A 25,337-nucleotide genomic window follows, 5' to 3' on the forward strand; every position below is an offset into this window, starting at 1 on the left:
GACTAGACTAAGAGCAGACAAATTAGCTCTGTTAGAATCAGAAATGAGTGACTTATTATAAAGCTGGTTGGAATGAAAATCTGCGGCCTTAGAAGTCCCACAGGTTCAGGATTGAAAAACAATGTTTAGTAAACAAACAGCAGGGCAAAATATCCTTCCCAAACATTTAATGTCATTATTTACCTTTATGTTCCATTATGATGCTTCATTTAACCTTAAATATATAGTCATTTCAACTAATGTAAAATGCACTTAGTACTCCAAACTTACCCCTGAGAACAAATAAAGCTCTATCTGTCTACTCTCCATTCTTCCATATGCCGACACTGTAGCTATTCACCTTTTGAGATATGCAGTATTACAATTTATCTGATACATTTTTTTTTCCTTTGATTTATCATCAAACATTTGATTTGTTTAACAAAAAAAAAAATAGCTGTGTTGCTCTATTTATAATTTTTTATATCTTTTATATTATAAAAGTACTGTTTATACCTAAGTATTTACACTTTACACATTTCTCAAATTTAACTTAATGACAGAGGTGTATCTAAGTTAGACCATGCACTATGTGCCATGTTGTGTCATTTTTAAACCCACTTAAGCCTGCACATGGGTATAGGGTGGGTGCCAGTGATTATCCTGGCCGCACTGGGTTCAAGGAGGATAAATAGGGCCAAAAAGCATATACTCTTTAGGCAAAACTGAATGAAGTGAAGTGTATTTAAGGTTAAGAGGCCATTTCTATTTTCAAGATGTTCTTTTTTTGAAGGTTTCTGGAACCAGCTGTGCAATTTCTTGGCATGAATACTTCCTGCTCTGTAAGTGGAACCCATGCTGTTCTGGCATTAATTCATTGGCGATGTGACAGTCATTAGCTGGTTTTAACTGGTGTTGTCATGCCGGCAAACAGCCTGTACTTGAACCTGCATAATTTTCATACACTTGCTTTAGTTATTTGTTTTGTTTTGTTTAACTTTCATTTTTTTGCACAATGAGGTCACAGGTATACTGGAGCACAGGTTGCTATGCTGACAGCGCTCGATGCAATAGGAAAAAATTGTGTTCCATACACAAACATAGAATTAATTTGTATTTTATACAAAACAAGAGTGTAAAGAATTTGGATGTGTCAGTAGGCTTTGTACCCTAGGATGCAAGTCACCCAAACTATTCTATAATATTTCAGTAATTATTTATTGCTCTGATGCTGATCTTTCAGATCATGAAATAGGTCATTATGATAGCAATTGACCAGAAGAATTCGTAATTAATTGCAGAATTATGGGATTTGAGAGTTCCTCTAGAGTACCGATTTCTCTTGCATGATTTGGCTCAAAAACTAATCAGCATATTGTTGTCTCATAACAGGCTGAAGTTTCGAGTTTGTTATTTTTCCATCCACCCATTTTAGCTCTAGACGGTCCTCAAGAAACAGTGACACAAAGACAGACACACACACCCATCATTGAGATATTAATGTTTTCAGTATTAGGGGACCCTAAAACGTTGACATCTGTCAAAAACTGGAGACTGATATTTTTAACAAATCTAAAGCTTTCGCTCCCCCCCATAGACAACAGGTTATAGTGGTGGAGGGCACAAAGCAAAAAGAGCAAAAAACAAAACAGTATACACCATATGCCTTAGGTGGGTAAGTAAATACATTTCTGACACTCGTGTTTGATCGAGTCAATGTACAGCTATTGTCTTCTTCTGAGCTCTTGCTTTTAAAATACCCATACTGCATTGCAATAAAAATGCATATGCAAAAATTAGACAAAAAAAAAAAAAAACTTTAGATGGGAGTTGCTTTGCTTGCATTTAGCAAACAAAATCTGTCAAAGGGGTAACAAAATTTACTCAACAAGATTTCTTAAACTTGGCTAAATAATCATGAATACAGATTTTTGGATAAATCAATAATTCTTACAATAAGGAAAACTAGATTTATCGACATGATTTAAATACTTTTCACTTGGCTTAGATTTCATTTATTGCAGTATGAGCTTTGGCGAAAAAGACCTGAGAATAAATGTAACAAGTATATTTAAAACTAGCTTAAGACCCTGGAATGAGTAGGATTTATTTACTCAGCTGGTGGCACTTTGTCTGAACTACAATGTTTATGTGGTTTAATTGTTTATATTTCTTTTCTTTTTTAACTTTTAGCTGCATAGCTTCCAAGAAGCTACATCTGGATTGGATTGCCCACTGTAGCCTGGAAGCGACCTTTTGATATTTAAATCTTTGAACCATATTCCTGAAAGGGGAATAAAAATCTCTGGTCACTCTACCTCCAAGGCAAACCTAAATAAATAAATAGACAGAACAGGTAGTAGTATCTCGACTCTTGGAGGTCTGAAGGTCTATTTTTGAAGTTGTTTGTGAGCCAACAAGCATTTGTTTACTTTCAATTATCTATTGTACAGAAAGACAAGCTCCTCAACAGTAATGATGACAGATTTGTTGGTTTTTGCTTCACACATATCTAAGACTGGTTAAAAGACATCATTTTAATGTATACATGAAAGAGTCAAGGAAAGGAAAAGTTAACTTGCATTGTGAAGTCTATTACTTTCAAAAGCTTTTCTTCAGAATAAACTGTAATTTAATGATTCTCCCCATAGCTGTGGAATCTTTCTTGCCAAAAGTGTGCAGAACAACATGTGCCGACTTTCCTTTTTGTGTCGTTGTTATTTTGTCATAAACAGGCAATTTTTTAAATTTTAAAATAGTAATTAACTGTGTCCAGTACTTACAGTGCCAATAAATAGTGAACACCTCCCTGGAAGTTTTCATAGTTTTCTATATAACATTGAGTCTCAGTGGATTTCATTTGGTTGTTTATGACAACAGAAATGACTCAAATGACAAAGTAGAAACAGATCCCTGTAAAGTGATGTAAATTAATTTGAAATATAGAACACAAAATAATCAATCCCATAACATTTTAACCCTTCAGGTCACTATTTAGTACATGTACCAAAGGCAGCCATTTCAGCCTTGAGTCCATGTGCACAGGTCTCTCTGTCAGCTTTACCCCTGTGGACACTGCCATTTTTCCCTTTCTTCTTTGGAGAACTGCTCAAGCTCTGTCAGATTGCATGGTGATTATGAGTGAACAGACTTTTTCCTAGTCCTGCCACAAATTCCCAACTAGACTGAGATATGGTCTCTGACTCAGCCTCTCCAGGACATTAAAAGTGTTGTTTTCAAACTATTCCTTTGTCCAGGATTTCCCAATATTTTGTTGTATTCATTTTCCCCTCCTCCTTTGGAAGCCTTCCATGGAAGGCTGCAGAGCAGCATCTCTGCCAGAACCATGCAATATGGTGGAGATTGTGTGTTTTTGATAATGAAGAGTGTTTGGCAAACATGATGTTTAGTCTAATGGTCAAAAGGCCCAGTTTTGGTCTGATCACAGAAACTTCTTCTAGCTGACTTCAGAGTCTCTCATGTGTTTTCTGAGGTGTCATGTCTATTTTTTAACAAGAGGCCCTCTTGTTGCCACTCTTCCATAAAGATGTTACTGGTAAAGCACTCTGGCAACAGTTACGTGCACACTTCTTCAATCTCAGCCATTTGTCAAGGATGGTTTGGTGTCCCGGCTGTGATGCACTATATCTCCTTTACCAGCTGGGTGGCCAGTATAATGAACCAGCTAAAAGGATGGAGCAGCATCCCAACAGAGAGGCTTGGAGCCCAGTCCAAGCCAGAAGTCTATCGTGGAGGGGTTGCATGGTGCCCCCATAATCAGTTGGTAGGCAATAATAAGGAATGGATAGATGAGCCTCCTGAGCAAGATGGGTGCTATTCACTCCTTCAGTTGGGAATTATAGTTATGGAGGGAAGCCCTATTCTATGGGTGCCTCCAGAGGGCTCTAACAGGAAAGGACTCCCTTTTTTTTGTGGCGGTTCTGTCTGAAACAGAAGTTGCAGTGTTCTGGCATAAAACTGCCACTCTGCCTTCCTCAGGCAAGTCAGAATCAAGAGAGGAAGAGGACATACCTCGTCTGGGAGGACTGGAGGAAAGAGAAGTGAGAGAGAATTGTTTGTGCTGGATTGTTTCACAGGTATTTTACTTAATTTAAAACAAACAAACTTGGGACTGTTGTTGATGTAGTTGTGTCTGGGGGTCTCAGACAACTTGAAACTCTTCACTTTTGATGGATTCCCTCACTAGTCTTCTTCTTGCATGATCATTTCTCTTAATGGTTGATTTAACTGGAATGACTTGGGCATTTTCGTGTATCCATCTCCCGACTTGTGCTTTTCATTCACCTTTTCATGGAGTTGCTTGGAGTGTCATTTTGACTTCTTTGTCTAGATTAGGCCATGATACTGACTCAAAACATGTTGGATCTTCCAGATAAGGTTCATTTATATTACAATCAGCTGAAACCCCCTGACTACAGACAGGTGATCTCAATTGAACTAATTTTTTGACTTCTAAACCCAATTGGCTATATCACTGATGAATAAGGTCTGCCATACTAAAAGGGATGAATGCATAAAAAATAAATTATTTTGTGTTTGATTAATTAATTTAAATTACTTTGTAGAGATCTGTTGTTAGTTTTAGATTAAGGAGGATGTTTCTGTTGATTAATGTCAAAGTTAAGCCAAATAAAACCCACTTTGATTTAATGTTGTGCAACAATAAATGTCAAATTTTCACTTTTTATAGACACTATTCATTCTGTATGTATTGATGAAAATGCACAGTTTGGTGTTAGAAAGCAACATTATTTATTAAGTTTATATCAGTTCCAAAATTTACAATCCATCATCTATTTTCTAAACATACTTGGAGTAGTTTAGGGCCATATGGACTAGAGCCTATCCTGACACTATCAAAACAAAAGATATATATTTTAAAAGGATGTACTATAGGCACACAAAAATTACACCACAGTGTAAAGTTATAACTCGGCTTTTAAATGTCTAATGTTTTAAATGTTGTAACACACTTACATCTATCCCTGGTTCTCCAGGAGGGCCATCTGGACCTGGTTGGCCTGGCTCGCCTTTTGCACCCTGGAATTTTGATATAAACATGAATTTGTTATTTAACTCATAAAAAAATTCAAATTTCTAAATAAACAGTAAATTATACCAATACATACAGCTGGGCCAGGTGGTCCTGGTGGGCCTTTTTCACCCTGATGGGAAAAAAAATAACACAGGAGAGAATTAAGAGTATTTCCTATAATATTTAATAAAGTATGCATTGTAATACCTTCCCTATAAAGACAACATATCACAGCTATCTATGTACTGCTGCTCTATACTCATGTTGCTTTTTGAATATAACAAGATGAGCAGCTTCTGCTTTTCAGCTTGCGATGGCTTTTTATCAGTGAACTATGCAACAGTGTTTTTATTCTCCTGTTTTACCAGTCAGAGTAATTTCTAAAGTAAAGTTAATGAAGGCTGCCACCCAGGAAATGCATTAACTAGTTTGTTGAAAACAGTACAAAAGCAAATTCTGGGTCAATCAGCACGTGGCATTTTGTAGGCACAGGAGAATAAGCTGTAATCAATAAATAATACACTGCAGCAGTGGTCAGTGACTTTAAACACTGCATACAAATATGATGCCATCTTTACATATGTAGAATATTGAGCCTTGGGCAACCTGGGATTTTTTAATATAAAGTTTGTCGTAGATTTTTTACTTTTTGTCTTCTGCATTAGAATGTCAGTACAAAAATAACATATTTCAAATTTCCAAACATAATTTTCCAAGGCATTAAATGTTACAGAGAAAAGGTTGTATTTGGGCAAAATATTGACTTTGTAGGTAGTGCTAGTGCATAATTAAATAAAGACAATGAAGAGATAGTAGTGATCAATGGCACAATGAGCTGATTGGACCCTTCTATCCTCATTTCTGTTCCAGTTAATCAGTTTGACTTAAACTGGATGAAGGACAACAAGACTTAAAGGTGAGGGCGTGGCAGATGTGACAGTTTAACCTTCATCAATTCTTATATCAAGGCAACAGTGAACAGAGCAACAAAATATTAGTTGGGCATCCTGCACCAGCAAAGTCTCTCCCAAGAACAAGGAATTTCAAGATGAACACAATGAAATGGTTAAGGGTGAGGATCAGAAATACAGTGGTTGGCCATAGAAAATGAGCACAGCAGAAATGAGGTACATCATACCACCCCTTCAAAATCAGAAGAACTCCAGCACTACTAACACCTCTGAACTCATAGACACCATGTCAGATATCATGTATGCTCCTCTGCAATTCAGAGAAATCTTGTTAGAAGTTGTCTTAATAAAGGAGTTGCTGCCCAGAAGCCATTCCTCCAAACTGGAAGCAAAGCTAAGACTCACCTTATGTATAAAGGATTGTGGGTGCTGACAAATGTCAGCATGGGCTCTGGATGAACAAGTCATAATTTGAAACTCTTGGTGCAAAATGGAGGCAGTTTCCTCATAGAAGAGCTGGACAGTCCTACATGATGGGTGTCCACAGCTAACAGTCAAGCACGGTGGGGGATATTGAATGCTTGCAGCTGTATTTCTCCAAATGAAGCTTGTTTAGTTGTCCATCACACAAAATGATTATTAACAAGTACATTCTGCATATGTGGATAATGACCAATAAACACATGGCCAGAGTCTTAAAGTACTATCTAAGCAAAAAGAACTAGAAATTCTGAAAAAGCTGGTATGGCCTCCCTAGAGCTTTGATCCCTACATCATTGAGATTATTTGGAAATAATCTAGAGAGATAAAAGCAAATGAGGCAGGAAAAAGTCTCTAGAAAAACTGGTGCAGCATCTCCAAGATTCTTGGAATGACCTACCAGGGTACCTAAGAGAACTGATGCAGTTTTAAAGGCAGAGAGGTTACACCAAATATTGATTTGATTTAGTTGTGTATTGTTTACAGAAATACTTGTTATAGTAAGGAGAAAGTCTTCATTTCATTGTTTTTGAAAACTGTTTTTGATTTATAGAATCTTTTATATGCTTAAGATTTTGTGTAGTACTGTATACATATACTGTATATCTTACAATTGGAATAATAGCATAAGAAATGCATTTAGCAGCTTACCTGAAGCCAAACAATACATGAAGTTAAAGGAGGTTTGGACTTTCAATCTAAAAACAGAAGTCTGTAATATCTACCCAGTAATACTTATACTACTCACACCCATTAGTGACATAGTAAACAAGTACTATACCATGTAGCTTTTCCAAAGTGTTTTCATTTTTGACTGGTGCACTGTGCAAACTGAACACTACACTAAGGCAATATCATAGTTGAAAAACAGTTGCAAGTGCCAGGTAGGATTATCCAGCATCCCACCGGGAACAAATGGGGACCCTTGCTGGGAAGGGAAGCCAGAAAGGAAGGACAGTGATAGACTAGCATTCCATCCAGAATGGGTATGGGACCCTTACCTGAATGGGAGGACGAAACATAGGAGCAATGTGGGAATGCTCCTATTTCAGAAAATGTTTATTCTCAATCTGCTAGATGGCAGCATCCCAGGACCTCGGTAACCATATGAACACTTGCAGGGCATGATGGGATTTGTAGTGTCATAAATCAGGCTTGTTGGGTCCCAAGCTAAGTTAACAAAAACTAAAATCAAAACTGAAACTATCATTAAAACAAACTTTTTGTAAACTGAAATAAAATAATTAACAAAACCAAAACGAAAAATACTAAAACTAAACAAAACTATTAAAGTAGTTAAAAAGACTGAAATAAAAAAAAATGATTTACTAAAAATATTTTTTAGTTTTTGTAACAACTGGACTTACACAAAGGCTAACCTGGGCTGCAGGGGGTCCAGAAATTAATCAAAATATATCAATAAGAATTTCAGATTTGGTTTTTAAAAAAATATTCCTCCCTTAGTCTTTAACCCTAGTAACTTTTAACTCTAAAGCAGAAAGTCATCCACCACCAGCTGTCCTCCTCTAATGATCCAGTGAACAGCAGCTGGGGACGGAGGGCGGATGTCGACACAACATTTGCCATGACAGAGCAAGCTGAATACGGATACATAAAGTGTGTGACTAAGAAGCAATTTACTGTGTGATAATAGTGACAGTTCTTCAGGAGCTGATAGTGACAGTATGATAAATTCTGGTCCAAGTGTTAGTGAAGCATACCAAGGTGATGATTTTGCTTCGAATGCAAACTTGCCATTCACTGGATCTCTGGGCCTCAATACAGAAGTGCTAGATGCAGATAATCCCTTACAGAATTGCAGTCTGTTCATAAATGATGGCATGTAAGCTGTAATTCTGACTGAGTGCGAGATAAGTATGTACACAACAATTAATACAGCAGTACATACTAAGTCTAATTCTAGGCTGAATGAGTCTGACGTCTGTTATGTATATGTATATCTTGTTGTATATTAAGATGTAATTTAAAATGCCTGTAGTTGGAATGTGCTGGTCAACAAAACCTTTACAGTACGGACAGAAAAATCACGAGTGAGTGACGTTTCAGTTTATTTCTCATGTGTCTACGTTTTGTTGACAGTAACTCAACTGCCAGTTTGCACAGGAAAAATCCTCTTTGAAAATAAAATGGCGCCCATCAAAGGACTGACGGTCAACATACAGGATCAGAATATTGTTGCAGACCAATTATTTTTGCCTTAAAAAGGTCACTTAACAATGAAGTGATACAAACCTTGTAAAATTCCAGAGTTGGCAATATCTCTACAGAACTGCAGGTAGAGTAGTGAAGAGAGCCTGCCAACTGTTGAAAAACTAAACATACTAATTTGTTTTTGTATTTATTGTGTATTTATTAATGTATCGTTATCAAAATACCCGATATTGTGAAAACAATCCGGTGGCAGAATTATGTTTTAAAATATTTGTCCCCCTCTTTTCAATCTCTCTCTCCCTCTCTCTCTCTCAAAATAGATGGTTGAAATATCATATTTTTGTTCTTAACATCAGCCATGTCATACATATTGCATAGCAGGGATTTTTCCTGACTTGCATCCAAAGCTGCTAGGATAGGCTTCAGGTTTCCTGTGATCCTGTTCTGGATAAGCAAGTTCAGAGAATACATATAGTGCTCTGAATCTCAGATGCTGTTTCTGTCATTTTGCTGCTGTCCATACTCCAATTACCTGCTCTTACTCTGCTCATCAATGGTTTACTGTTCCTATGATGGGCTATTCAAGTCTCACTGACCCTAACCTTGACACTACATGCTTGTTTTTCTTTGTTTCCTTCAATACAACTGGTGAGGTCTGCACACTGATTCAAGCCTAAGTGCCCTGCTCCTCCTAAACCCCAAACATTTTCATGATCACACCTGCCAGAACACAGTAAATTCTATTTTCTGGGTTTTTATATCTTTTCAGCCCTGCAGGTGGCAAAACGCTGTCTATAAATTGTGTGTCTGAGATGAAATCAGAGATCAGTATAGCTGAGTGAAAATAAAGTCCAGTATGGGAGATTTTTGAATACAATATAAGTCATTAATTGTGACACATTGTCTTGGAGCAGGATATGTTGTGAGCTGTAGACTTTAGAGTAAACTAACCCTCAAACTTTAAAATTCACCTAAATTTCATCACAAATTGGCCCATTCTGGGCAAAAAAAGGAAAAAATGAAACATGCCAACAGTCAGTGCACATTTGTTCAGCACAAATGACATAAAAATATTTTAAAAATTATAAAATTATATAAGATTGTTCATATTCAGTATCTGGTCTTGATTATGCTTGTTTTTATCAGACAAAAACAAAACCAGATAGTAAACCATCTACTGCAGTAAGCTTCCACTAACATTAAACTCATATCCAAACCCGTTAAGTGTACAGTTTTGTCTGATTGTGACACAAGAATAAACTCCATAGTAGCTCTTTAACCATACCATAATTACTAAAATTGAAATTTATACAAAAATAAAATAGAAATGTCTTTGTGAAAAAAGCTAAATTAATACAAAAAATACACAATGAAGAAAAACTAAAACTAAACTGAATTTCCAAGTCAGAACAATAATAATATAGAAATAAAACTAATATAAAAAAGGCAAAACTATAATAACCTTGGTCCCATGGGTGCAACTTTGATTCGTTATTCCTATTTTTTGGGGATCTTCCACTTAACCCGTTAGTGCTTCCATTGGGCTATGCCCTGGCACTGGAAGTACTCTCAGGTCTGATATAAAAGAAAGCCATTCAACCTCCTCCAGATGAGTCAGAGTTGGGAAGAAGGAAGGCAACACTGACTGGAAGAAGATGGATGGATGGGGAAAGAGAAGGAAGCAAGGAAGAATTTGATTATAAATGTGCTTGTGAAACCTGTGGAGAAACCGTATGAGGTATTTTTATAATAAAAAAACTCTGCTTTTAACCTGTAACTGTATTTGTGTTGGTTGTGTTCAGTGTTTGGGTCTTGGTGGTGACCCCTATCTTTCATAACACATAAAGCCTGAAGCTCACATATGAATGCGTTGAACAATCTTGTGTGTCCTCTCCTTCCCTGAAATAGACATTGATGACCATTGGGGAGCTTATTGAGATATATTGTTTTGCCATGGGCCTTTTCCAGTTATTTGTATTTGGGATTGTGAGCCCAACACTACAAACAGTCAATCTATGCACACCTTTTCAAATACCATATTTCTTTGTATGAATATATTGACCTTGAGCATCTGATAAGAGAGTTAATGATCCTTAAAGAATGCATTGTCCAGGAGCTTGAACCTTTGATGGATGGTGTTGCGTAACAATCACCATGCACAACTCTACAGCAATGGGGCTTCATGAGGTCTTGCTATTTTTGGCTATAGAAAATAGTTTTGAGTTGAAATGAGTCATTCACTGCATTACAGAATTTTAAATTTGTAGCTCAACAGATGTGCATGGACTAAACGTTTATATTCCAGCATAGATAAGTGTAACCATCTATTCAGGTTATTTCTATTTAGAACTGGACAGGATTTTTACTTTTTGCCATGGCATTAAAATCCCTCCTTATCTACTTGCATTAGCTACTGGGGATATTGCAAGAGAAGGAGTTGACCAAAAAGTATCTCTTTATGGAGGTGACAGGGTGCTGCATATCACTGATCCCTTCTCCTCACTTTTATATATACTATTCAAGGAGTCCTACATATTACTGTTCAAGACAAAATTTTAATAAAATTGTATTATTGCCTAGGATAAGACTGGCACATCAGCTTTAATTTGATCAGTTTTCTTTAACTGTGTTATAGCAGTTTAAATACCCCATCCATCCATCCATCCATTTTCCAACCTGCTGAATCCGAACACAGGGTTACAGGGGTCTGCTGGAGCCAATCCCAGCCAACACAGGGCACAAGGCAGGAACCAATCCCGGGCAGGGTGCCAACTCACCGCAGGACACACACAAACACATCCACACACCAGGGCCAATTTAGAATCGCCAATCCACCTAACCTGCATGTCTTTGGACCGTGGGAGGAAACCGGAGCGCCCGGAGGAAACCCACGCAGACACGGGGAGAACATGCAAACTTCACGCAGGGAGGACCTGGGAAGCAAACCTAGGTCTCCCAACTGCGAGGCAGAAGAGCTACCACTGCGACACCCAGTTTAAATACCTCAAAATCATAATTACACAACAGTTTAATGAATTGCTCAGCAACCTAATGGGATATGCTAAACAAGGCATTAAAATACATATTAACAAATCCTTTTAAATTTCTGCAATTGGACATAACGGTAATTTAATTAATTTTAAATGTCAAGAAAATGAGGGAGGCACAGCACTACCTACTATAGCTTCCAACTCTACCATTGGATTCCAAATATAATCATTAAGAGATTAAGAGAGGAATGAAAAAGAAATTAACTTATGTAAACTTTGTTAGCCATGGAGTGGGAATTCAACACTAATATCTATTTACAGTGTGTACTTTACTCAGTGCAAAAGTGTGGTACAGCATATACTGTAAGAGGTCCATAGCCCTGGTGCTGAAGAAAAACATTGCGGCTCAGGTTTTGTTTGGGTGTAGGTGCATGAGCAGCCCTGGGATGTTGCTGAGGTAACCATGAGGAGCCCTCATTCACATGTAGGGACACACAGTTGTGCTTGTTTCCTTATTAGCACTCTGGAGTGCAAGGCTCTAGCTCCCATTAAATTATAAAAGGAGGCAAAATATGTTAGAGGCAAAAATGAGAAATAAACCTAGAGCTTAGGTGGCCAAAATTGGGAGTGTGAACAGGTGTGAAGGAGGAAGGCAGCCAAGTGGAAGTGAGAAGAACAGTACTTCACTGGGTGGTTTGCCAACCCAGCTAAACAGCTGAGAGGAGCAGTGTCAATAGCAAGGAATCCCAGAACGCCCAGGATAGTGTAGTTAAGACAGAAGTCCAGCTCCAAACATCTAGGCAGACATCAAAGGATGGTGCTCGGGACAAGAGCTGGGAGAGTGACCACAGCCATCAGCGAAGTACCTTTGGGTGAGCTGAAAAGGTGGAGAGAGAAAGACGTTCTGGGCTAACAGGAAAGGAAAGAAAAGGCAATGAGATGACTGCATGGTTTTATTCTTGATTTTAACATTCTTTTAACTCCCACATTAGAGCACTTGTTTATATCATGGATTACTTGTTTATTTATTGTGAAGAGAACTTGCATTGCACTTTATGTATTTGGACACTGCTTTTATTGTTTGGAATAAAAAGTATTGCACTATCTTGGTACTACAATTGTTATTGTGTGTCCTCATTTGCCCAAGTCCACCTCAGTCTACGACTAACAATGTGTAGGGTGCAAGGACGTAATACTAGCTGCGGGCAACCTGGGCATTAAAAATGGTAGTAACAGTGGGATGCACTACAGGCAGTGAGGAACAAAGACAAGAAAGAGAGCAGAAAGAAGATTCAGTGCCCACTTTAAGAAGGAACCTACATGACCAAGCTGGAGGGATTTTTATGGACCTTTAATTGACTATATATTTATTGTTTTATCATGTCTATTTAAAAGTTCATATTCATTTTAATGCCATGTTTTAGAAGGCAGGCCTGGGTTTGATTCTTTTGTGGGATTTTATTAGTGCGTGCATTTTTTTTAAAGTGCTTTTAGTGTAGGGCCACACCATGGATTCTGGATACCAGTTGAACGGGTTGGTCTGGCTGTGAAACCCTCCCATGCAAATAATGGCTTGTGGCGTCATAAATGGGTGCCTTTTTTTTTATTTTTTTTATAGGAGATGGCATCTGGGGATGTTTCGGTTACATGGTACATATGCTTCACTACTCATTCTTATGGCAGCTACGTTATATAAGATAGCCTTGTGGTTTCATGTGCATTCAGTCTTTGTAAACAAAGGGAAGACTAGGTGAGAGACTTTCAACTTAAGCAAAACAATTCGGCGTTGCCCAGTGAATGTTAGTTGGCAGTTTTGATTGTTGTATAATGACTTCTACTACTGTACGCCTGATGTTTCTCCTGATATGCTTCTACAAGAAAATAAAGTCTTTGCTGTTTTGTTAAGTAATAGTCTTTGAGGACTTTATGGAAAGTTCTCAACAATTCTGGCAACCACATGCAACTTACAAGCATGTTACAGTTTCAAACAAAGATAAAGATTAAAGCTAGAAGGTCAAAATGATGGGGCATGAAATGACTAACACTATTCCAAAAAACAAAACACATAAGGCAAGTCTTTAACATTTTTTCTTTTATAAAAAGCACATTCTGAATAACATTACATTTTAGAATATTCGTACATACATATATATATATATATATATATACACAGTATATATATACTGTCACACACATGCTCATGGGAGGCAGCTAAAGGGCTTGAGGGCAGTTCCGAGTCATTCTGGGATGTGGCAGAGTGCACTGACTCTTTTTCTCCCTTTCCTGCAGACCATTCAAGGGAGATTCCACCTGGCCCTGTTGAAGTCACTTCCAGGACCAAGACTATGGAAGAAGACCTTGCTGGCTCTGGCCCCCGTGATGTCACGTCCGGGCTGAAAACCTTCATGAGCCTGACCCCTTTAAACTCACTTCCTGTCTTCCCCTTTAAAAGCCTCCACCTTTTCCCTGTTCCCTCATTTCTATTTTGACTCGGTTTTGTGCACATCAGTGCTGTATTCAATTTTCAACTTTGCAGCCACGATACCAATTATATGGGTGGCTGCCCCAAACCTTGATATGACTCTGTGTGGAGTTTGTGACAATACATACACATATATACATATGTGTATATACACATACACTGTCCTGAAATTGTTTGCATGTGTTTAACTTAATACTTATGAAAGTTAAAGAAATACAACTGATTATTTCATATTATAGACTGGCAGGTGACTTTTTCTCACTTCCTTATTTGTGGCACAAGTGCCATATGACAGACCGTTGTCCATGTAGAGCTGCTTTCTGCCTATTTGTCTAGAATACGTTTTGGTTCTCTGTGACTGGATTAACTAGGTACAGAAAATATTTGAAACCTAATACAGTGTTGGTCTTTTGTGATCTGTCCAGCTTATAAAAATGTGAACTGTTTAGGTTTTGCCTTGAGGAGTAGGCCTCAGCTGCTCTACGGAGGCTTAGTATCCAAAATCAGCTTTACCAAAAATCAAGATGCAAGCTTCCAGGTCCAACAATAGGGACTTGTGCAAGATAGAAAACATTTACAGCTATGCACCATGTAACGTCCATTCAAGCAACATCCGACTGCAAATAAATCTGTGCTCCCATAAGGTTATAACAGAGTTCAAAAATCTCAAGTGGAGAACGGGATGTAGGGGACACAACCAGATATAGAAAACACAACAGATTCCCACATGCAACGTGTGTACAGTATCTCATGCCTCTTCTATACAAAATAATTGCTCTCCCAGTATTGTGCTGTATCTTCTATCATTATTTTATTGTGAACTTCCCTACTTACTAATAGTTTACTGTATGACAGTAATTATTGGAAGCAGCATTCAAATTTGTGTATTGCATGTCTGGAGTACTATAGCCCCCTACATCCTATTAAAATATATTACTAAATACTTATTACTAGTCATAGGAATTTCGCCCTCTAGTGAACATTTTTTGGAAGTGCTTTGAGACTCCTCCTTCTCAGCATAAACACATACAAAGAAGTAGACAGCATATGTTAAAGACAAATTATAAAGAAAATTGATTGACAAGACTACAAATTGTGGGTTAGACATCTGGTTTCATAAAGATTATTATGAGGATTATCAAATTAATGCTGACCACTCACTCCTATTACACCAAACATGGATTACTTTTTCAAAGCAGCTCTTAAGTTCAGTTAGCAGAGGGAAGAGAGCAGTTCACTATCAATACCAACAAAGATCAGTGTCTTACCTGTTCACAATGAATTAACTATCAGTAATGTGACCTCTTTGAAAGTTTTCATTCTAACAAATGGCAGTTATCCCTTGCAGAAGCTGGAAAGTGACAAGTAAAGATGATGGAAGAAAAACAACATTCTGTAGTCTAACAAGGTGTTTCATGAACTAAAATAGTCGAAAACAAAGTGGATTTCTATAGCACCACCTTTCCACACACGTTTCTGCTTCATTCCTGTTGGCTAACATCAATTTATTTATTCAGAACTAAGCTTTAACAATGACTGCTTTGTTAGGTTGCGGATGTGACCATTGCATAAGGAGGTTTTGGGTGATACATGGATAATTGTACTGTATATTATTGCATGTTACAATACATTTATCTTCCGTTTTCTGGCCTACATAATTATTCAACTATCACACAATTGGTCAAGCATGTTGGCCTAGTTAAAAAAATCCTCTAAGCCTGATCAGGTTGTATGGTCCTACCTAACTTTATCTTTAATAGTATTTACCTTACCTCACTGTCTGTGATGGCTATTAGGTTGTTCATGCCTATTATTTAACAGTAAAATATATCAAAGTCATTGGCAACTGTTCTTCCCTCATTTCACTTTTCTCAGTCATTCACTTAAAAGTTCCGCAGTCCTTTCCTATCTGAGTCCTTGCCAAACCTGGTGCTCTTAGTGGAACAAATCACCCTATCCAAGGAGGCATTTTTTCTTGACATTATGAAATAAAAGATTAGATAAAAATTCTGCGGTGTGCTAGCTAGTATGAGGAGTCAGAACTGGTCCCAGGAGGATGCAGTCATGTCTGTTCTGTAGTTCTGTACCTTGTGTCAGCTCGGGGCTCATCCATCACAAACTGGCTCTATTTGTTGGCATCACATTGCAGTAACATCATGTTATGGGGTAAGGGAACTAAGAATTGAGAATTAACTTCGAGTAGTGGTCTAATACTGTGTCTGAGCCATGGAGTCTTTTGCTTAGAACTATGTTTTTATATCTTATACATTGTTTTTTTTTTTTTTTTTTTTGTCTAATGTTACGTATACATTAGCTTATTTGGTGCTTCCTTTCTTACTTTTGAAATTCTGGTTGTCTTTAATTTGCTGCTTTATATTTTTACCTGTCACAATCTGCACCATAAATCTGCTGACAGCCAAGCACAGCCTTTTAATCCTTTTAATTTCTACTCTTTACATTATCTGAAAGGGATTCTGGCTCTTTGTCTAGGAATGACAGTATCGTGAAGTTTAAAAATATAATTGGGCACTGGCTGAGTTGACCTTGTAAGTAGTATGCTGATGATTAAATGGACCAGCCACAGACTCTGACAAATTTAGGCGGATAGGCCCAGAAAGGCATGGTTACTTTTGTATGTTTTGTTATTCCCACTATTGTCATCTCCTTGAGTTATATATTCAACCCTTTTGTTGCATAGAGTATTTTGCTATCTGTGAACATTATCTGTTGCAAGACCCTTTTTAAGAAACCCCTAGTGATTACTATGTATTTACTATGTATGTATAGCATGCGTATATGCATGCATATGTGCAAACAATTGCAATTTAACCCGATTGGTTAATGGTACAGATATAAAGTAATAACAGCAGGGAACATGGTCCATGCTTTCATTACATCACAATTAGATTATTTTATATCACTAAAATAGGACATTTAAAATTCACAAATTTGACTTATAACTCATAATAATACAAAATACTGGCAGTGCAGCAACCCAAATCTCAGAAACCTTCAATTGTTTCACACCCAAAGGTACCAGAGCATGACTGGGTTTTTAGCCAAGCAGACACACTAAACATCTGAACCTGAAGTTCTCCTTTTACTGAGCAAGATTTTTATTTCAATAATATATCATAAAAAAGTATAACTACCCTTTCTAAAACAAATTTTACTCCCTATCAGTTGGTGGAGCAATCCAACACTTATCTGTTATTCCAAGCATAAGAACTCACAAAGAGAACCGCAGCACAGATGCTCTCTCCCAGCCCCCGTGTTCAAATAGCCTACTAACAAAATGAGAAAGAGAAACTGGTAGATGTTAATAACAACACACCAGGAAATGTGTGTAGTATGAGACAGAAACATAAAATATATAGGTTTTTAAAAAATAGAGGGCTTAACCATTATCATAGTCGGGTAAAAATTTCCTGGAGTCATTAACATAGTGTGAAAATTTAACCTGAGCCAAAACACTAAGAATCAAATCGAGGCAAGGAAATCTTTGAGTTGTTACCAGAAAATCAGAACCCAAAGCACTAAAGCAACACTTGTCCATTTTTGAAATGGTGCTGCTCTGAATTTCACAAGGAATTCTTCATGAGGCTTCCTTGGAGATGGTCCCTTGAAACCATGCCATGCATCCTAGAGACTGTGGAAGATGAATGTTCTCTTTGTTCCCTTGTACTAATTCATGTCTGAGAAGTAAGCTTTACGAAAATATACATTATGTAAAAGCATGCTTTGCTGAGCAAAACAGAAAAATATTTGTCCAAAGGACTCAAGGTCTAAGCATTCCACACATGAGTCTGCCTTATCATGTTTTCCCTTAGATTACATCTGAACGCCATAACAAAGGGGCCAAGAAATCAACTTGCACAAGGGGTGTTGAAGGGGCTCAAGGATTGTGTATAATAAAAATGTTGACTGTTGTATTTCATAATGATATTAAATCACGCATTCTAGGGGTATAAAAACTTTTCCCCACCCAACAGACAGGGTTCAGAACAACCCTGACGCTGTCATGTATATTGATTGTCTGCTTTTCTGAAACTCTTCTCACTGTGACTCTGCAAAATAAAGCTGCTTTATAACCACATCTGCTGTCTAGTCTGAAGTGTAAAGTTGGTCTCAAAAATATTAAAGACCCAAGAACAGAAAAAGTTACTACTGATAATACACAGGTATTCCAAAATTCTTATTAAATTTGTCTCACAGCAATAGGAACAGCCAACATTTAAAGGTCAAGAAGAAACACTGCTATGATGGCTTGGCTGTCATAAGCCAGACATTTTTCTGGTAACTTTTCTGACATGCTGCTTAAAACCTAAAAAGCGAGAAGGATCACAGAGTTCTTCTGTTATGGTTTTTACTCAGCTGAAAGGTCAATCTGCATTGCAGTTAAAATATGTACTGGCCCAGTCAAACATCCCACTGTCACTGTCCTGTATCTGTATGCCACACTGCAAAATGTCATAACAGCCATTTTGTGTCTATATAAGGGAAAGAAAATATTTTATTTAGACTGCATAATGAAAGATTCAGTAAAAGAAAGAAATTCAATTTTTTTCTTGTTAGAATGATAATTGTTTTGGATTTGGAGCTTAGCTTTGTACTTTTCTTTTGTTACATTCTTCAGTACAATGTCACACTTATGTAGAGGATTATGAATAGGTTTTATAATGAATATATGTGATAATCAAATATAAAATTTTCTAACGTCTGAATGATCAGTGTTATGGATAAGTTTGTAAAAACCTCAGCATTTATTAAGGCCTTCTCTTTATGTAATAGGTGGTCATCTTAAATTAATTTCCTTTACCAACAGAGTTTACCAAATACAATATATAATGCACTTTGTTCAAGTCAATACACATCCTTTAGCAAGCACATTTGGTTAAATAGTCATGGAATAGACAAAAGGTACTAGGATGCCATTAGGGTACACATGAGTACATTAGTTGTAACCTACTTCCAGGGTTCCTTATCATTACATTGTCATCTGTTATCCAAACCAAATGAACAGAACAATAAACCGTCCACAGCTTCACTCCTGAGCCACTAAATCCTACCAGCAGAAGCAACAATTCATAATAATTATGCTTTGCTAAACACATTCACAATGATATACTGCATAGAGTTTAAGATTCATTATCTTTTTTTATTCTAATTTACTTGCCGTGCCATTGTCCATTTAGAAAGCACATCTTATAAAATTTTAATTACAAAAACTAGAATTACAAGCAGTCTAACATGTTCATTAGGACAAACAATTTCCCTGTGAGCAAATGTAGCAAGCGACAGACATTTTTCCAGTGTACACAGCCATTGTTACCTTGGTTTGTCTTTATGAGTACTAAACCAAAATTAAAACCTCCAAATGAGCCACTAGTCAAGCCAGTATTTCTTCTCCCTAATTGATTTTATATTGTCTAGCTAAATCTGACACTAATGCCTTTTATTTGTTTGAGTTAAAGTTTGGATACATGTCACCCTCTTTTAAAGTACTACTGAGCTAACATTGTGAACCCTATATGTCTTGTCTGGCAGTGTCTCATGCCTGCAGGAAAAAAATGGCAGTGCCCATAAAAGCATGATAAAACAAAAATGAAATGTACACACAGTATATTCACCAGCCAACTATTCCTAAAATAATTCCGTTACAAACAATATTATTTGCAGAATCACTGGTGGTAACAAAAGCCTGCAAATTTTAGATTCCAGAGTTTATATCCTAGCTTAATGAATGTCTGTGTGGCATTTGCAGGTTTTCTCCATATTTCTCCATAGCAGTAGAAGAAAAAAAAAGATACAAGGGGAATATTCATTTAACAGACGATGGCCAGACCAGTATTTCAACTGTCTCTTGGAAATAAACAGCATTAATGACGACCATTCTGCCACCATGTTATAAGCAGTTGAGTGTTTTTCTCTAGTACTGAAAATGATCTATTTATCTACAGATTGCTTTGAATCAACAGACTCAGATCCTGCAATGGGATGGACTCAGGTAGCAGAAGTAAGACTTTTGGAGGTGGATTGAGGGAGATGTAGATAGACAGACAGACAGAGGGTAATTAAGTAACACTTCACCATTCAGAAGCAAAGATTGAATTCCAGAAGGAAGTTTTTATTACAAGCCATAACTAACCAGAGTGATGTCATTTCCAGAGCACAACCAACAATCATGGCCTGGAAAGCCCTAAAAATGGCTCCCTTCAAATTCACTTTTTAATTTAGTCCTCATGGTGATGTAGTTCTTATACATCTGTTCCTCCATTGGTTTGGTGGATTTGTGATACAAGTAGCCAAAACATAAAAAGCATTATTTATTTGTTCCTTATTAACAATCACAAGTCTTTTGTATTTCCATGTTACAGTAGAATTGAATAACCAGAGAATAAAAATGGTGGGGTAGAATTTACATTTAACTTGCTTTTATATAGTTAAAATCTAAAAAATCCCTAAATTAATTAAATGCATAAACAAAAACTTCAGGGTTTCATCATTCATCCACTATCTTAGTGGGAGGACACTTTAAACATGAATTAATTTGCACTCTCCAATAAAAAGCCCAAAGCAAAACAAACATATTTTCAAAAGTAATTTACTGTAGGTAAGTTCAATCCACCCATTCCCATCTTTACTAAATTAGTCTAATTTAATGTTGCAGAGAGCCAAAGCTTTTATGCTACCATCAGGAGTAATACAACCACCGAATTTGGATGAAGTGCCAAACTACTGGAGGAAGCATTCACACCCAGGAACACTCATTTGTACAGACATGATCACATATTATTAATAACATTTTAACTAAGCCTGTGAAGCTCTTAATAGTAACATAATCAACTAGCCGAAGCCCGCCATAGCATACGGCAGTGTAAGAACAGGAACGGAAAACGGTCAGAAAGGAATTCAGAAATCAAGAAGAAATAAATACTTCTTGAAAAACACAGTTGTGAATAGGTGTTTTGGTGGTGACGACAGATAATGAGTCAAAAGATCTAACCCTAGAAAAAGCCACGTACAACTGACCGTGGCTGAAGACTGGTTGTTAGAATTATTGTGAAGAGTAAACAGCATGTGGGTATGAGGAAGGCCGCGCTTCTGAAATTCGATTACGTAAATATAATCAATAGCAACCTCAAAAAGATGTTGTTGTAGAATGTCTCTAAGTAATTCCTGCAGCTTAATCCAAAAGACTCGTACTACAATATCAGTTCTGTGCTCCAGTCTTTGGGTACCCGACAGTGCATGTAGAATTTCCGGCCAAGCAGGATTACATATGAAAGTGATAAATAAATGAGGCTGTCCGAATTTATGTACTATGGTCATGGCATCCTGATAGTTTGGTTGCATGTATCTTGGACTTCCTGGAAATGTGGATGGTAATATGATAATTTTGTCTACATGTACGTTGTTATTTTCAGCATTTGCTTGCAGTGCGTCTGACAGTCCTTTGTATTGTTCCACATGCAAATCTTGTTGATCTAATCTGAGATAGTTGAGACACGCGCCCTCTGTTTTAACATACGCATCTATATATTGGAATAGTTCACCGCTGGAGTGCAAAATACTAAATGTATTCCTCATTGCTAATCTGTATGCCTAAAATTGGCATTGAGTAAGCCTTCTTCGCTTGGCGGTTCTTTTATCGGGAACATGTAAATCTTTGTGCCAGCCAATGTCTCCATAAGGGAATAAAAGTGGGTAAACCATAGGATCGCAATTCATATTGAGCATGAAAATCTGTTTACAGGAGTTGCCTATGGGACAGGCAGTTCGCCATCTTCTCAGACAAAAATCGCTGCAACATTGGTGCGACATGTCGGGGCATTGTATCGTCGTAAATCCTGCTGTTCCTCGAAAAGCGTTCGTACAGATGCCGTTGGATTGGAGTGAGCGATTTCATGCATGTGTTTGTATGATTTAGCGAAGGGTTTGATGGTTGTGAGCATGGAATCTAGCTGGAGAAGTAAATATTCACTGCATGTAGAGTTTGCTTTATTTTGTAAGTGTACTTGAGAAGCTTGGTGAGAAATGTTGAGTCGGCTGCGTGTGCGCGGGACCGGTTTTGAAGAGGAGCCGCTGGCAGCATGGGGAGGGGTTTGGAAGGGGACAAATAGAAATCGAGAAATGCCGTGTCGGCTGCGTGTGGGCAGGACCGGTTTTGAGGTGGAAGCAGGACAATGGTCCTAGCTTACTAGCTCTGATGGTATGAATCAGGGTTTTGTAGACAAAGGTTTCCCCTGTTCCTGCAGGACCATCTAAGAAGAAGCATGTTTGTCACGGATGGGAATCGCTGTATGCAGCGTGTAAACATGTGTTTGGTGAGGTGTTGGGGGTGGGCACATGAGCAGGCAGTGCACATGCCTCGAGAGCGAGGGTGGACGCGGGAGGAGGGTTAGAGTTGGTGGGCGGGGCTCTGTCGTGCGTATTCCATGACGCGGGAGGAGGTTTAGAGTTGCCGGCCAGGCCTCTGCCGTGTGTATCCTATGGTCAGGCGACTTAGTCAATTATATATATAGATAATATTTTGGACCTAAAGTATGGGTGAGCGTATCAAAAGTCAAAGAGCGTGCCTCCAACTGCTTGAAGCAACAGACTAAATATCCAGCTGTGCACCTTGTTACAATAGTAACATAATACTTGTAAATAAATTAACAGAAACTTTTCCAATGATGACAGTACTCAGCTGAAGCAGTAGTAAATTTCGTGAGGCTGGTTGGTTTTGTTCAGAACAGTAGCTGGGCTTTGTAAAGCACTAAGGAACTTTATGACACATCTTGTGATCCTCATTAAATCAAAATTGGGTGAAGTGGAGGCAACTGTCTTGATCCTGGATAAATGGCTAATTATAAAATGATATCAAGTATCCAATAACTCAAATCTTGATCTATTTTAATACCTTAATTTTGATATAAAATAAAATACAAAGAGCAAAGTCTCCAAAAACCCTATATTACATTTGGCCAGCTATGTTTATTAATGCATCCATCTTACTATTGGAGTCTACTTTTTCCTATAGAGGATCATGTGATGCCATCATCACCATGTGCAGGACATAAACCTGACCTTAAAAAATTCTATCACAGTCCATATTTACTCACACACCAAAACACCCAGTCGTAATGGACCAATTTGCAGTCTCATGCTAACCCAAATATGAATTTCATTTAGATGTGGTAGGAAATTGATAAAAATTAAAAGTGTAAACTCTTTGCCTATTAGGCAGATATACTATGACTGCCATCATACCACTTCTGCTAAAAATATCAATCATTGCTTCATCTATCCATTATCTTACACATTTTAATTGAGGGATGTGGGGGCCAGACCCTAAGGCAGCGGCTTAAGGTTGGATGAAACAGTCTATTGAAGGGCCTTTGACATGTGGGGCAAAAAACAGTGTATCAGGACAAAAAATATACAGACACAGGGAAAACATGGCAAACTCCAAACAGATGGTATCAATGCCTGCAGTCCAAATCTAGACTCCTAGAACTTTTGGGCAGCAGCTCCAGCTAGCGAGCCACCATGCTGCATTTAATCAATATATCTTTGATACTTTACACTACAAGGAGCGCTTTATGTTAGAAAAAGTGCTATTCAACTTAATAAAAAAATAGAATCATTCAGTAGATTGTAAATGATCATGAAAACAAACTACTGTACTGATCAACACATTAAGAGATACAAATGAGTAGATCTGCAATTTTTTTTAACAAATAAAAAAATAATCAAATAAAGAAACATGGCCATTAATCATGTACAGCATCATATTTTTGTGGTATGTGTTGGACTTATTTTTCCATAAATCCTCAAACTGAGTTAAATGAACCAATAGCTCAGGACTATTGAACAGATGAAGACGTGTTCCAAAAATAGCATCTGTGCCATCATGTGATTAATCAGGTTATTGTTTCGAGATTTTAGTTAACAATGAAAGGGTTGTAAGTGGATTTAGTTTCAGGTTGTTATCATGCAGGATTTGGGATATTTGTCTAAAGTGGTTCAACACCTCACAGTTTAAAAAAAAATAATCAAGATTGCAGTCTGGCCCAGTTACTCTAGAATCAGCAACTTACAGGTTTGATCTCTGTATTACACACATCTTTTAAATAGAGTAGGGCTTAAAAGCTGTATAGCAATTGTGCCTGGTACCAAAAATATAAAGTGCTTGGGCGTTTGTGGTTAATCCACAACTTTTGTGAGTCACAGATGCTGCAGGTGATTGTTTCTTTGACTCCCAATGGGACTGTATAATAAGTAAAACCACAGAATAGAGACAGAGGCCCACATAGGTCTAGAAGGCAAAAGATGAATGTAAGCCTAAATGCAGTCATATAAGCAGTCTGTACAGTAGAAAGCACGTTTACTTTTCATGAAATGTATTTATATTATTTAAATGTATTTATATATACATACTGTATGTCATCTAATGTAACTTATTACCTCCTAGAGATTAACAAAGTATATCAATCAAAAATCAGTACTTTCCTCTAAGCATACTGTCAGCCCACACAGGTAACAATAACAGTAGGAACATTTCACTAAATGCCCTTCAGTCTTAGAAATATCTTGATATCTCGGAGACATTCCCAAAGAGGATTTCCCGCAGAATTGTAAAAGAATGTTTAAGAATTTAACAAGGACTATGCAGAATTTAAAACAAAGCTGCTTATGATTACTTCAGTGTGATCTTAAAACTGAAATATCTGAAAAGCTGCAAAGTGACAGGAGTGATAATAGAAAAAGCAATGCAATTGATTACATTTATTGTGTATTGCACAATTAACTGCAGTTAATCTCCAAACTGGCTTAATGCACCTCTCTAATTATATAAAAGTAGGAGCACACTTTTAATTCATCAATTTTAGCACTTATGCTGAAACCAATTATGTTGAAGTTCAAAACTAATGCCTAAACACTGGACTACTGCAATGTAGATAAATTATCTGATGCCTTGGCAAATAAAGGTTCTTTTCTTTACTTTGTACATTTACAGCTCCTGAATATAGATTGAATATGAGGGTGTGTATCCCTGAATACAGCAGAAATTAAAAAAAAAACCATTGAGCCCAAAATAGTTATTCACTAATTGCAATTCATTATCAGTTGGGACCTTACAGGTCCCAGTAGTCTACTTTGAAACAAATGTAGAGACAACAGGTGTGTCCATATCTGTTTGCACAACAGTTGACTACACCTTGACCTTTATGGTAAAACAGAGACGTTTGGAAACCACTCATCAGGTCCAATCATTTTAT

At 37.3% G+C, this 25,337-nt stretch overlaps 1 protein-coding gene across 1 annotated transcript in view; it reads right to left on the minus strand.

Moving 5' to 3' along the window:
* The window catches only part of col9a2 (procollagen, type IX, alpha 2), a 119,341-nt gene that overhangs the window by 90,891 nt on the left and 3,113 nt on the right, over positions 1 to 25,337 (minus strand). Inside the window, exons 3-4 of the mRNA XM_039740290.1 lie at positions 5,130 to 5,165; positions 4,978 to 5,040 (exon numbers count right to left, since the gene is read on the minus strand). Of these exons, the coding sequence (XP_039596224.1) occupies positions 4,978 to 5,040; positions 5,130 to 5,165 (99 nt within the window). The remainder of the gene's footprint in view (positions 1 to 4,977; positions 5,041 to 5,129; positions 5,166 to 25,337) is intronic.

The sequence above is a fragment of the Polypterus senegalus genome, chromosome 17 (genome assembly GCF_016835505.1).
Source record: "Polypterus senegalus isolate Bchr_013 chromosome 17, ASM1683550v1, whole genome shotgun sequence".
NCBI classification, from domain to species: domain Eukaryota; kingdom Metazoa; phylum Chordata; class Cladistia; order Polypteriformes; family Polypteridae; genus Polypterus; species Polypterus senegalus.